The sequence below is a fragment of the Salvelinus fontinalis genome, chromosome 36 (assembly GCF_029448725.1).
Source record: "Salvelinus fontinalis isolate EN_2023a chromosome 36, ASM2944872v1, whole genome shotgun sequence".
Lineage (NCBI taxonomy): Eukaryota > Metazoa > Chordata > Actinopteri > Salmoniformes > Salmonidae > Salvelinus > Salvelinus fontinalis.
The window spans coordinates 7,191,269-7,203,552 of NC_074700.1; the positions used below are offsets into that span (position 1 = coordinate 7,191,269).

General features: G+C 43.6%; 2 protein-coding genes across 3 annotated transcripts; both read right to left on the minus strand.

Annotated features, from left to right (window-relative positions):
• Positions 1 to 1,685: 1,685 nt before the first annotated feature.
• On the minus strand, positions 1,686 to 6,391 carry spata6l (spermatogenesis associated 6-like). Its single transcript, XM_055901569.1, is given in 11 exon segments — positions 1,686 to 2,052; positions 2,212 to 2,474; positions 3,201 to 3,302; positions 3,304 to 3,420; positions 3,724 to 3,779; positions 3,782 to 3,818; positions 4,071 to 4,195; positions 4,408 to 4,434; positions 4,541 to 4,665; positions 4,667 to 4,755; positions 6,344 to 6,391. Coding segments are annotated over 11 exon segments (1,176 nt in total). The 3' UTR covers positions 1,686 to 1,865.
• Positions 6,392 to 6,720: 329 nt separating this feature from the next.
• LOC129835120 (tRNA methyltransferase 10 homolog A-like) lies at positions 6,721 to 10,605 on the minus strand. Of its 2 annotated transcripts, none has more exons than XM_055900514.1 (7): positions 10,146 to 10,605; positions 9,213 to 9,315; positions 8,847 to 8,918; positions 8,634 to 8,708; positions 7,781 to 7,930; positions 7,461 to 7,566; positions 6,721 to 7,282 (listed from the first exon to the last, which is right to left on the minus strand). In XM_055900514.1, the coding sequence occupies exons 1-7, from the start codon at positions 10,313 to 10,315 to the stop codon at positions 7,023 to 7,025; spliced, it is 936 nt and encodes a 311-aa protein (XP_055756489.1). In that variant the 5' UTR covers positions 10,316 to 10,605; the 3' UTR covers positions 6,721 to 7,022. The 2 variants fall into 2 exon arrangements, with proteins under 2 accessions (XP_055756489.1, XP_055756488.1); XM_055900513.1 differs by having other exon boundaries at positions 9,147 to 9,315.
• Between the last annotated feature and the right edge of the window lie 1,679 nt (positions 10,606 to 12,284).

A 12,284-nucleotide genomic window follows, 5' to 3' on the forward strand; every position in this document is an offset into this window, starting at 1 on the left:
CAGTCAGTGTATATAATCACCTCGACGGCTATAGAGCTCGCCAGCTTGTAGTCCTAAATAACGGAAATGAGTTACCTCTGGTTCGTTCAGCCATTCCTAATCGGGAAAATGAATGCAGAAAATAAGGTCTTCGGAGATCTTATACGTTTTGTTCTATGAGATAATATCAGTCAGTTAAAATGACCTTAATGAATTATGAAGCTTTTTATGTGCTTTTTTTTTATTTTACAAAATGCTTCAACATTCACAAAAAGTGACCTTAGCTGCAGATGCGTAGGCAGAAATCAGTTGATGGCAGGGCCAGCAACAATCTACGTGTGCCATAATTTGGGCACTCAAATCATTCAATTATCATAAAAGCCTACCCTATACAGCAAATTACCCAGTGATAAATCAACACTGACAGTGTTCAATTTAACACTGGGCCAGTGTCTATACAGGTCCACCCTTTTGAGTGTTAAATTAACATTGTGCTTAGTGCTGACGCTGTTACACTTTGTAAGTGTTAGGGAATGAACACTTTCAGTGTTATGCAATAACACCTCATATAGTATTTTTAACACTAGGAAGTGTATGTAGTTTGCACCAATGGTGTTATGCAATAACACCTCATTTATTTAACCATTACACCAAGACATCCGCATCTCTTGACAAGGTAACTCGATGTTGGGTTCAGGACATTACAATAATATTTACAAGTCTTTCTTGCCACATGCACTTATGTAAGCATTTATAAAGGCTTCAGAATTGGAAGCAGAGTTCCACCCATGACTGTGTTTGTTAGTGACAGAGACATGGTTGTTGAATTTGTTCATTTTCAGTCCTGTGGACTTCACCAAGTGAGTTCCTACTGTAGGAGAATGGTATCATTAAAATTGTAATGTTTATGACAATACATTACATATATCATAAGGCATTGGTCACCAACCGGTCGATCGGCAGTGGTCACCAACACATCAGCACTGAGTTCACACCACATCACTAGCTTAATCCCATATCTGTTTGTGCTATCTTGCCAACACTTGTCATTGTCAATCTTGCCAACACCTATGTCATTGTCAATCTTGCCAACACTTCTCATTGTCAATCTTGCCAACACCTACTGTATGTCGTTGTCAATCTTGCTAACATCTTTGTCATTGTCAATCTTGCTAACACCTTTGTCATTGTCAATCTTGCTAACACCTTTGTCATTGTCAATCTTGCTAACACCTTTGTCATTGTCAATCTTGCTAACACCTTTGTCATTGTCAATCTTGCTAACACCTTTGTCATTGTCAATCTTGCTAACACCTTTGTCATTGTCAATCTTGCTAACACCTTTGTCATTGTCAATCTTTGTACAAAAACAGATCTGCTCTATGACATCACACAACAGCCAGAGAGAAAGAAGAGACAGAGACAGAGACAGATAAAGGGAAAGAGGAGAGAAAATGAAAGGGTGAGGGGTGATTTCTGTCTTTCTGCTGGAGTTCAAGATCCCCCCATGATCAATTCTGCATTTCTATCGGGTGTATCCTCCTGTCCATACCAAACTCTACGGTGGCTAATTGCTAATACTTTTAATAAAATTTGTGTGATGTGATCAGAGGATGAGGCAAGATATGACATTGTCTAAACATTGTCTTTCAAACAAAGTGTAGGGATCAGGCATGACTGCAGACTTGGGTTCAGATACTAGGCTCTATGTTTAGCGTTTGTTCTAGCCTGCCCGGCGTGCCAGATGGGCGGGGTTTGCCGGTTTACAACTATGCTATTGGTTCCATTGCGCCAGGCAAGCTCAATGAACCTGACAGGAAAAAAAGTCGCTTTTAAAGGTTTCAGCTGTTGAGAATGTAACTGGGTCAATTGAAGTTACAATCTTGTCAAGGTATATTTAGGGTCAATTGCTGTTGTGATTTACTGTTATGGATTCCTATCCACCCACTACAGATGATAGTGGTGTGTGTGTTACTCACATGGGAGAGTCTGTGCACTGCTCTTGGGGTGATAGGGAGTGCTCGGACACGGGGATGGACCTCCTCCCACGTGCCCTGGGAACATGGGCGTAACCTGTCCATAGAAATAGAAATAAGAATCAGGACAGGCCTCAACTGGGGCCTTCTGGTAAAAACTTGCCCCGAACCATGTGCCATGGAGGACCTTCGTCAATGGCATACGCTCCTGATAGGAGTCAAGGGCTTACGTCAAGTTAAGTCAAATAGGCTAGACATACCTATATGGCTCAAGCTTTCCATGTAGGCGCGCCAAAGCATGGAAGGGATAGGTGTGGGTGTAGGGGTGGGAGACCCCCCTTTGTTAGCCAGGGAACATTGCTGGCTTGGACCTGGGGGGTAGTCCAGGAGATTGTCTGTGTCAGAGGACGGGGACCGTGGGAGACAAGGAGAGGAGCTGTTGGTCAGGGTGTGTCTGGCCATGACAGGGAAGAGATGAGGTGTGGGGGAGTTGCCAGTACCGAGCCAAGGGTCCCTCTTCTAGGGACAGGAGGAGAACACAGCAAAAACACAAAGTCTAATACAATAAAGTGAGGTAACACGTCACTTGAAGGGGTATACATAAAATGACAGGCATGAACCAAATTGATTGAGTTGGGAGTCCAAAGCCTGAAATAACCCTATCATTTGCCAAACGGAATGTTGTTTTATTTGGAACTGGTGTCCAAAGGTAGACACTAGTCTTTTACATGAACTAATGATGTGCTGCTTTTGCTGTCTCCATATCCTTTGTTGTTATTGTCTAATTATTGTTGTTGTAGTATGTATTGGCTTGTGCAATCAAAATTCATCTTTAGGGGATTGATAAAGTACTATCTAATCTTACCTTATTAGTTGAGTTCAATGTCCTATTTCCTTTATCAACAATGCCATCATCTCAATATAAGGTGTTACACCCAGTACAGGATGTCATTGCTACATGACTGAGCAGGGCTGTGGATAAAAACACATCTGGAAATATTCCTCATCACTACAAATAACAGTGCTGGGTGTATATTGCCACACGCACACACAAACACATAAATGCATGTGCGCACACACACCCACAAGCACACACAAACCGAATAAAAGAACATAAACACGCATCAATATAACTATCACTTGAGCCCACTGACTTGTCGCTGGCTCTCTGGTATGACATAGCAAAAGTCATACTTTCATTTGTCACCATGACAACTCACACCACTAGAAGTTAAATATACTAACATGGCAAGGTCAAAACTCCTCATCTATATCCCAGCTTGAAGCCAAACCGAGCTGTGCCAGTCGACCCATGTTTCCATGACAACCGTCCATCTGGCTGGCTTTGTACGGGGGAGAGGGAGCACAACCTGGGCATTGCTGGTGCACATTGGGCACCGTCCCAATCTCCTCCTCAATACCCATTTTGGGACCTTTTAGTGTGTTCCTTTGGCCCCACCGTCCTCTGTGAACAAATGAACGAAGACAAGAAAAGAGCAAACTATTATGGAAGCCACATGTTTGACTCCATTCCATTTATTCCAGCCATTACAATGACCCTGTCCTCCTACAGCTCATCCCACCAGCCTCCTCTGTGCTCAGTGTTTCAATCTTGGTCCTTGGTCCGATGGGAATAAGTGGTTGAAATGATGTTCTGCACATAGGCATACAGCTCCTACCTTGGGCCAGAGACACCTCGTGCTAGGGTAGGGGACAACAAAGTCTACGGAGAGTGATAGAAGTGCTGATGATGTAGTGAAAACATTACCATTGGAAAACTGAGATGGGTGTTGTTGACCTTGGCGTTCGCAGAGCACTCGCTGATGTTGTTCTGGTGGAGAACTCTAACCTTGGGGCAATACCCTAGGGAAGATGAAAGAGTGGAGGACTTGAATGGATAGTGGCCCGCTCCACTAGTTAGAAGAGCAGCTTAATGCGTCAACATAAATTGTATCCTCTCAGTACTTGTACGCTGTCTCTGTATTTTCCTACTGTGACCTATCAATTAGTGTCCAGTGAAACATACTTATCTCACACATCTCACTGTAGCAGGACTATAGCCTACATCTCCATAGTGATGGTGTAAGCTCTGTGGTGTAAAAAGCTCCTACTTACAGGGAAGCTAATGGGCCATGTCATGAGAATATTTCTGACCAATCCAGAGAAGGAAGGAGGCCGTTTGGGTTCTGGGAATAGCAAGCTTCTGGTGTCATCCTCAAAGCAGGCCAGGGCCTTCTCCACTGCAGCAAAGCATACAGTGGTCAATCATTGTGGTCCTGTGTGGCTCAGTCGTTAGGAACGTGGCGCTCACAATGCAAGGGCCATGGGTTCAATTCTCGCTGGGGTCACACAGTGTACTAAAATGTATGCACTCACTGTAAGTTGCTTGTATATGGCATATGATCAACTTGCTTATTGTCTATAAGGCTACCACGTTTCCATCATGTTGAACACTTAGCCAATTGTTGGACCAAAGTCACTTCTTAACATTTAGAAGATAAATTACAGCAAATCAAGCCTGCTGATGAACAGCTGTTTAGTTAGTATCTACTGTGCAAGAGCTGGGCTGGAACAAAAGCATGCACACCTGATAGCTCTCCAGAAGAGTTGGTTGGCCACCCTTGGTTTAGAATAATCAGGAGGAGACGTGTCACATTGAGCCACCTTCTCTAATCTCATCTTCTCTTGAAACAGGAGTGGGAAGACGGGGGAGACACTCCAACTTGTGGTATTGGCCCATGAAGCACCCACTGAGGTAGATGTCATCCTTGGCTGGCAAATGCACACCAGGGCATGATACCTGAAATGCATCATTATATTTAATAACTGGTTATGGTGTCGTGACATCGGCTTTGCAAACAGTTAGGACGTATGTTCCCCATTGATAATGTAGCAATTGAAAAGGAAGATCCAACCAAATTGGGGCTAATACCATAACTCTCCAATGATGATGACCATCTGTGCCATAAAAGCCCTGGCCTCGTGGCAGCGGCAGTAGTGCCAGTACAGTGCACTCAAGGATACACAATTACTGCAATTCAAAATGATGAAGTCCGGTAAAAACAAACACTGTGGATGGATCCCACAAGTTTATCACCAATGTCATTATTGTTATGCATGTCCTGCATGTGTTGGAACAGAGACAGTTGAGTTTATTTTCCAGGTTGCTCAAGAGAACCCAGTAGCACCCTTAAAAATGTTTTGGATTATGTCAGTAAGATGCCAGTTATTATGTCAGTAAGTCTCTCTCCTCGTCTCAAAAACGCATGAAGTTGCATTATGACAAAAACGGCTGTTGGCCGTTCTTTTGCACCAGGGGTGTTTTAGTTTTGTTGCTCATCTCTGTCGGCACGTTTTTCTGGACCATATCTTGTGGAAATGAAACTCAGTGACACCAATTATGCGATGAAGACCCATTGATAAACCGTTTTCTCAATGTGTTTCAGGACGTTCCAAGTCGCACGTCCATCTTGGAACACGACGTGGATATGGGGAACGCTGCTCCTATACGTCAGCATCCGTACCGGGTTAATGCAAAAAAAAGGGAGGTAATGAAAAGTGGGGTGGCTTATTTATTACAGAATGACATAAGCAGTACAATTTGGCACTTCTGTAAACACAATGTTAACTAGACGCTGAAAAGTAGCAGGTGCATTACACATGCCAAAGGGCATCACAGTGTATTGTACGAAGTTATCAGGCGTAACGAAAGACGAGATGTCTGAAGCTCGAGAGGTCAGAGGCACCTGCCAATAACCTTTTAGCAAATCTAACTTACTAACGTAAGCAGCAGATCCAATTCCATCAATGCAGTAATCTAATCGAGGTAGAGGAAAATAATCAGACTTTGTAACTGCATTTACGCGACGATAGTCTGTACATAAGCGGGACGTACCGTCAGGCTTAGGAACAAGAATACATGGGGAACTCCAGGAGCTGGAGTATTCTTGTTCCTGAGCTTCAGACATCTCGGCTTTCGTTACGCCTGTTAACTTCGTACAATACACTGTGACGCCATTTGGCATGTGTAATGCACCTGCTACTTTTCAGCGTCTAGTTAACATTGTGTTTGCAGAAGTGCCAAATTGTACTGCTTATCTTGACGATGTAGTGATATATTCGTCTACTTGGTCTGATCTTCTCTCCACTTTGAAAAGTGTGTTTCAGCGGTTGGAGAATGCTTCTTTAACCCTCAATTTGGCCAAGTGTGAGTTTGGAAAGGCTACTGTGACTTAGGGAAATAAGTGCTAAATGGACGTGCTAGTTGAATGGGCTAGTTTCCAGGTAGATAACTCTAAATACAACACTGTAAACGACGCTCCTCACAAAGTAAACTACTCGGAAGCAGGTACGTTAGCTAGCTAGTTGAATTAACAAAACGTTCTTACCGCCCTGAGCTGTAATTAAACTACCACTTTCATTGCTTTTCTATTCATTTGATGTTAGCTAGCTGCTAATGTAGTTTATCAGGCCATGTATATATAGCAAACAGAAGCAGCACAGGTCAGCGTCATGTGTTTCCATGGCGTCTGAAACTTCCGGTTTCAACCAGATTATTTTAGGTGTATCATCTTTCCTTGGCCACAAGAGGGCAGTAGGTTAAAATGTATAATACTAGTGCAGTGATTCTCCTGCAGAATTACCCATTACATTTACAGTGCTCCAGTGCTTGGATGAATTACCAGGCAACTTTAATTGCATATTGATGTATGTAGGTTATTTTTCCTACAGAGACCCAATTGTATACCAGTAATATCAGTCTGTGTAAGTCAAAATGTTTTAATTGAATGAAAAGCATTAGACTTGCTACAGAGCACCAATAACAGGTCAAAAGGTATAACATAGATCTGCAAATGTGTGACTTGTTCACTTAATATATGCACTCCAAGTCAAATATCTTCCATAAAAAATGCATAAATCAACAGAAATCTGATAACAAAACAATGACTAAAAATTACTATAATTCTGCAATCAAAAATAACTCAAACTCGCAATTCACTAAATCAACCATTTTGCAACAGATAACAATTCATATTAAGACCCAGAAGAACATGGTAGCATTTGGGGCTATGATGCAGTCTGCTCTTTGGGAGCCTCTTTCAACTGCAGTGTGTCCTGTCCTCCCTGTCCTTTCTCCTGTTGGTCCTGTGTGTTCGTGGTGTTCTGTGTGACTGGCTCTGCTGTGTCTGAGTCTCTGTCAGAATCCTCCTCTTCCGTCGCTGTTCCCTCTTGGCCCAGGGGAATGGCCCCTTTCCTTAGAGGCAGGACGGTGAAGAAGGCCTCCTGCCAATCCCTCTTCTCCAAGTACACCAGCATGATCTCAAACACTGTGGCAGGGAACATGCACACACAAACACAGTTATACATTAAGAATTTAATATTAAAAATCCTTATCACATACCACTCGTTTTTATTCAAATTTCATAGGTCTGTCAATGCTACACACTACGGTAAATGGAGGTGGTTTCCTATCTTGAGGTGTAAATCATTAGGATATTTCCTCACCGTGGTTGACCGCCAGCACCTTGCGGCTGTTCATCTTGACGAAGCTGTTCAGTGGGAGCTGTGCGTGGTCGATCCCCAGCTCTTGAGCCCGCTCAAAGGTGATACCCTACAGGACAGGGTAAAAGGTCAAACACAATGCTCACCAACGACTGACATAAATGGCTCAGACCTAGGTGAAGTGTCTCGGGGCAGGGGGTCGATTTGGAATTGGTTGTCTTGACTTGCTGCTTAACATACCCAACATGTTGAGTTAAAAAAAAAAAACTTAATAGACCATAAATGAATATTCTAAATGTTCTAGGTCATTCTGTAGTCCTGACCTTGTGGTGGTTGTGATCCACCAGGCCTCCGATGACGTAGGCCTTGGTATCGTCCAGCTCCGTCAGAACGTTGGGAGAGTCAGAGGTCAGGTACACCAGCTGCTCCTTGTTCACCACCTCGTGGTACGCCTCTGCTTTCACCGTTATATCCTGCCCAGGACGGACGGACGGACACACACACACAAAAATGTACCAGGTGTTAATGTAAGTCGCCACCTCCTAACCTACATAACACCCACGGCCTAATGACATATTACTCTTCCTTCTTCACTTACAGCCGTCTTGAACCACTCAGATTGCATCCCTAAGTAGTGGGATATTTAATGGGTAATATGGTTGGCAGCTGATGGAAAGTGTTTGGGAGAGGTGTTGACTTGTGAATGTATCCATTTGAACCCAGCTCAAAAAATCTATTTTTTTATTGTATTTAACTAGGCAAGTCAGTTAAGAACAAATTCTTATTTACAATGACGGTCAAACCCTAACGACGCTGGGCCAATTGTGTGTCACCCTATGGGACTCCCAATCACGTCCGGTTGTGATACAACCTGGAATCGAACCAGGGTCTGTAGTGACGCCTCTAGCACTGAGATGCAGTAGCTTAGACTGCTGCACCACTCTTGTTGCACCAGACAAGAGTCTTGCCACCTTTCGCCAGAGCTTTAAATATGGAAACCCCCACGAGACATTACTCCCCATATGTATGCATACCCCTCAAGTCATTTCCTATCTTCTCAAACACAGTGTAAAATAAGCAGTGCGTCTCTGAAAAACACCCCCCTAACTATTTCCATTAGTAATTTCAACATGCATTGGCAGTGCGTATCCAAACTAACAGACAGGGTACACTCACCTTCCAGTTAACCCATCCTTCATCGGTCTTATCCATGTTTTGCTTCAGCTGTCCACCAAGGCTGGTTAGATAAAACTGGGAGATGAAGAGAGAGAAAATACAGCACTAAGATGAATGAGTCTTGAATCACTTGAGTTCAGTGGTGGTTGATGGATGATTCTGCAAACGATGACGATGATGATGCAGGGGGTCCTGTGGGGCAGGTAGACTCACCTGAACAGGGTGCACCGCTCGTCTGTTCACTGCATAGCATCTCTGTATTTGCTTATGGAGCTTCCTAACATCCTTCACAGGGCAAACAATACATAAAGCATGAAACACAGGATTCAATACTGTGCCATCTTCTATGTACACGGAACGTCGCAGTCAGATAGAAATGCCATGAATAGAACTGCCGTGATTCGCTACTCTACATGTCTGAGATGATGGTTTGTTCGACACAATATATTTATATCTGAACATTCCACAACGTTGTGCCCTACTGACCACAGGGGGCCCTGACAGTCTTGCTACCTTAAACATCATGAGGTTGTCGAAGCTGCAGTCTATCACCAGTCTCAGGGGGCTGCTGAGCTTCACCTCTTTCCTCAAGCGCTTCCGGCCAGCCACAAACTCCCCTCCCTCCTCCCCCTGGGTCTTCCTCTCGAGGCTCCTCTTCTGCCTCTTCTCCTTCCGCTTCTGCCTGTGAAGCACACAGTTGGTCATACAGAACTTTAAAAAGGTAAGACAATACACGACATGATCATCGTACACAAAATGGTGCTTTCTGCTTTCGGAATTCAACATTACAATTTGTCACATGGGCATTCTTCAAGGTACAACTTGCCATAAGTCAATAGTGGCAATCTTGATAGATTTGAATTATGTTGTTGTTGTTTGTAAGCAGGAAGTAGTATGATGATGTCATACTGTTGAGTTAATTATTGCCCATTATGCCCATAATCACTAAGAAGTAGCCTAAGTGAATACAGGGGGCAGTTTGAATGTAAAACATCACTTATGTGAAACACAGTATACCTAGCTAGTTAACTAGCTACTTGCCTGGAAACCCGATGTTGAATTGCATTGAATTCTAAATCGGCACAAATGAGTGTTAAGATCAATAAAGTTTCCTCTCTAAACCTCTACAAGCCAGTATGTTGAATTAAATGAAATTTAAAACATACTCTACCAGTTGTTACAACTATTGGTCCTTTTGACAGTAGGAATGTGAGACAATATATCCACAGGAAAGTATAAATAAATCACCTTATCAAAGCGCTGTTAGTGAATTCAGATTTCTATCCACTGAAGCATAAGCAGAACCATGTAAACATGTGCAGGAGCTCAGCAAGTATGCATCACTGAGGTATAAATGCGTGGCGTGAATGCATTTGTATTTTAATCTTGTGTGCATGCTTCCGGAGATAGAAATCTTTGAAAAGTTGATTTAATTGTACAAATTTCTGCCCGACATTGACTTCAATGCAATTCAACGTCGGGTTGCCAGGTAAACAAGCTAACGTTACTTACTTGCGAAGGTTCCTTTCCTCCTCCCATTTCTGGTGCCTCAAAAGCTTCTTCCTCTGGTTTTTTGAGAGAATCTCTGTTCCTCCGTTATTACCAATATGTGCATCCTTATTTTCAGTGGCAACATTGTTCTCCCGGGACGGTGTCAAATCTTTGACAGTGTCGCTGGACATTTGACGTGTATTTTTTTATTCTGTTGTAAACTGAATGCGGAGTGTCTTCGTAACTAGCTAGCTAGTGTTCAAATATACGCACGTACTACGGGAAAGTAAAGCTTACCAACCTCATGCATATAATAATTCACACACACATTAGTTAACTATTGTTTTTAATCGAAAAGTACCATCTAAGAACCTAACAAATTGGCAAAATATTCCCTGTCAGTCTGGCCATTCCACATGTAGCTTTTTCGTTGTCGCACAGTGGGTCGTCATCAGCAAACACCTTATTCTTCTTAGGTGGGGTTTAACGGAGGTTGGCATCCAATTTGTTGCATTACCGCCCCCAACTGGACTATAGTATAAAGCCATTATACTTTGTGATACAAAAGAGGAAAAGGGGAAATTAAAAAAAACACCCTTCCAACTAAGCCTACACTCTATCAAAAACACACTACCTCGTTCCACTACTTTAACAATATCTTCTCCTGCACCATGCCAACGGCCTGGGATGGGACACCACCACTCAACACAGCCAGGAACTTTTTTGAAGTCAAATCTCATACACCCAAGTACTTCTCTGCAGCTGCCACCACAACATCTATTTTCTGTGATTTAAGTTCCATTTCTGCAGTAAAGTTGATAACCATTGCTCTGAATGCTAAGAAGCCAACCTTGCTGATGCATATATCACTCATTGGCCTGTCCCTCTGTGCTGGAACAGATATCCTCCTCTACTTTCCTCACTACCTCAGCATATGACACCTTCTGCATTACTCTGACTCTGGTCACCTAACCTGCCTCTCTCGCACCAGACACTACCGATCCCCAGCAACATGGGCACCCCTACAGTTGACACACACAACTTTTTACAGCCAATCTACACAATCATAAAATTGTGATCATAGAAATTAAAGTGAAAGTTCTTCTTCAACTTATAAAACAAGTTGAACTTGTTTCAGTTGAAATGAGACAGAAGTGATATCTGACATTTCTGAAACATGAACATGCACTTCAGGTATGGTGCAGACATAGATTTAGTTTGTATTGTGGGCTTACGTACGAATACCGGCACACTTACTGTAATGTAACCTGTACTCTTATAGTGTACTCTTATGTGTCTATAGGTACACAGAATTATGGCCCAGTTTATCCTGGTCAGTTTGTGGTCAGGAACAACTTCTGGCCCTACACCGTCTGTGCAAGTGGGCCTGCAGAAGGAGCCGACCCTGCACTGTCAGTTTGCCGTTGACCACAAGGTCCCTCACCTCACAGTGGAGTGGCATCTACAGCGGCACGGTGGGTACCGAACCAATTTGTTCAGCTACTCCAGCAGCTCAGGGCAGACAGAGGGCAGCGGGGTGTCAGTAAAGGGCATTGCCAGGGGTGACGCCTCCCTGACTGTGCCCGTTACCAGTGTGAGCAGTGAGGGGACGTAGGTGTGTTCCATCCGCGTACCCCTACTCAGTGGTAGCCTGGACATTGCCCTGCTTGTCATGGGTGGGACCTCTGGGGGGGTGGGGGGGGTAGCTCACTGTGTTGGGGTCAATTCAGTTTTCAATTCAGTCAAATCAGGAAGTGATTTGAAATGATTTCATAATCATAAATCGAGCTGTACAAAAGAGTACAATACTTTACTTGCGGAAGTATACGTAAAGGTTCACAACTTCACATAATCACGCGACAGACACTATTAAATGATACCTCACTAACCTCTCCATGATATTGCCCGTCTTTCGGGTTTCACCCTCAGAGCCTCCCCGTGTATTCTTGACCAGAGCGGTTTTACCCCCGGGACATGGAGATTGATCTATTCAAGGAGACCAGTAGTGGTCATCGGCCTGAGTAGCTGGAGAATATCACTTACTACAGTCACCATAAAAACAACGATGGTACCTACTCTCTGTCAGCCTTTGTTGTGCTGCGGCCCTCCCCTGAGGAATCAGAGTGCGCATTGTATTCCTGTAGAGCGTCTCCTTGCCGG

What these genes read in the sequence shown, in the direction of transcription:
- LOC129835120 (XM_055900513.1), bottom strand. Translation starts at nt 10,315, where the DNA reads ATGTCCAGCGACACTGTCAAAGATTTGACACCGTCCCGGGAGAACAAT. An exon ending in ACAACCTCATGATGTTTAAG is followed by an intron (nt 8,919 to 9,146) that starts GTAGCAAGACTG and finishes TGCCCTGTGAAG; the next exon opens with GATGTTAGGAAGCTCCATAA. An exon ending in TGGATCACAACCACCACAAG is followed by an intron (nt 7,567 to 7,780) that starts GTCAGGACTACA and finishes CCTGTCCTGTAG; the next exon opens with GGTATCACCTTTGAGCGGGC.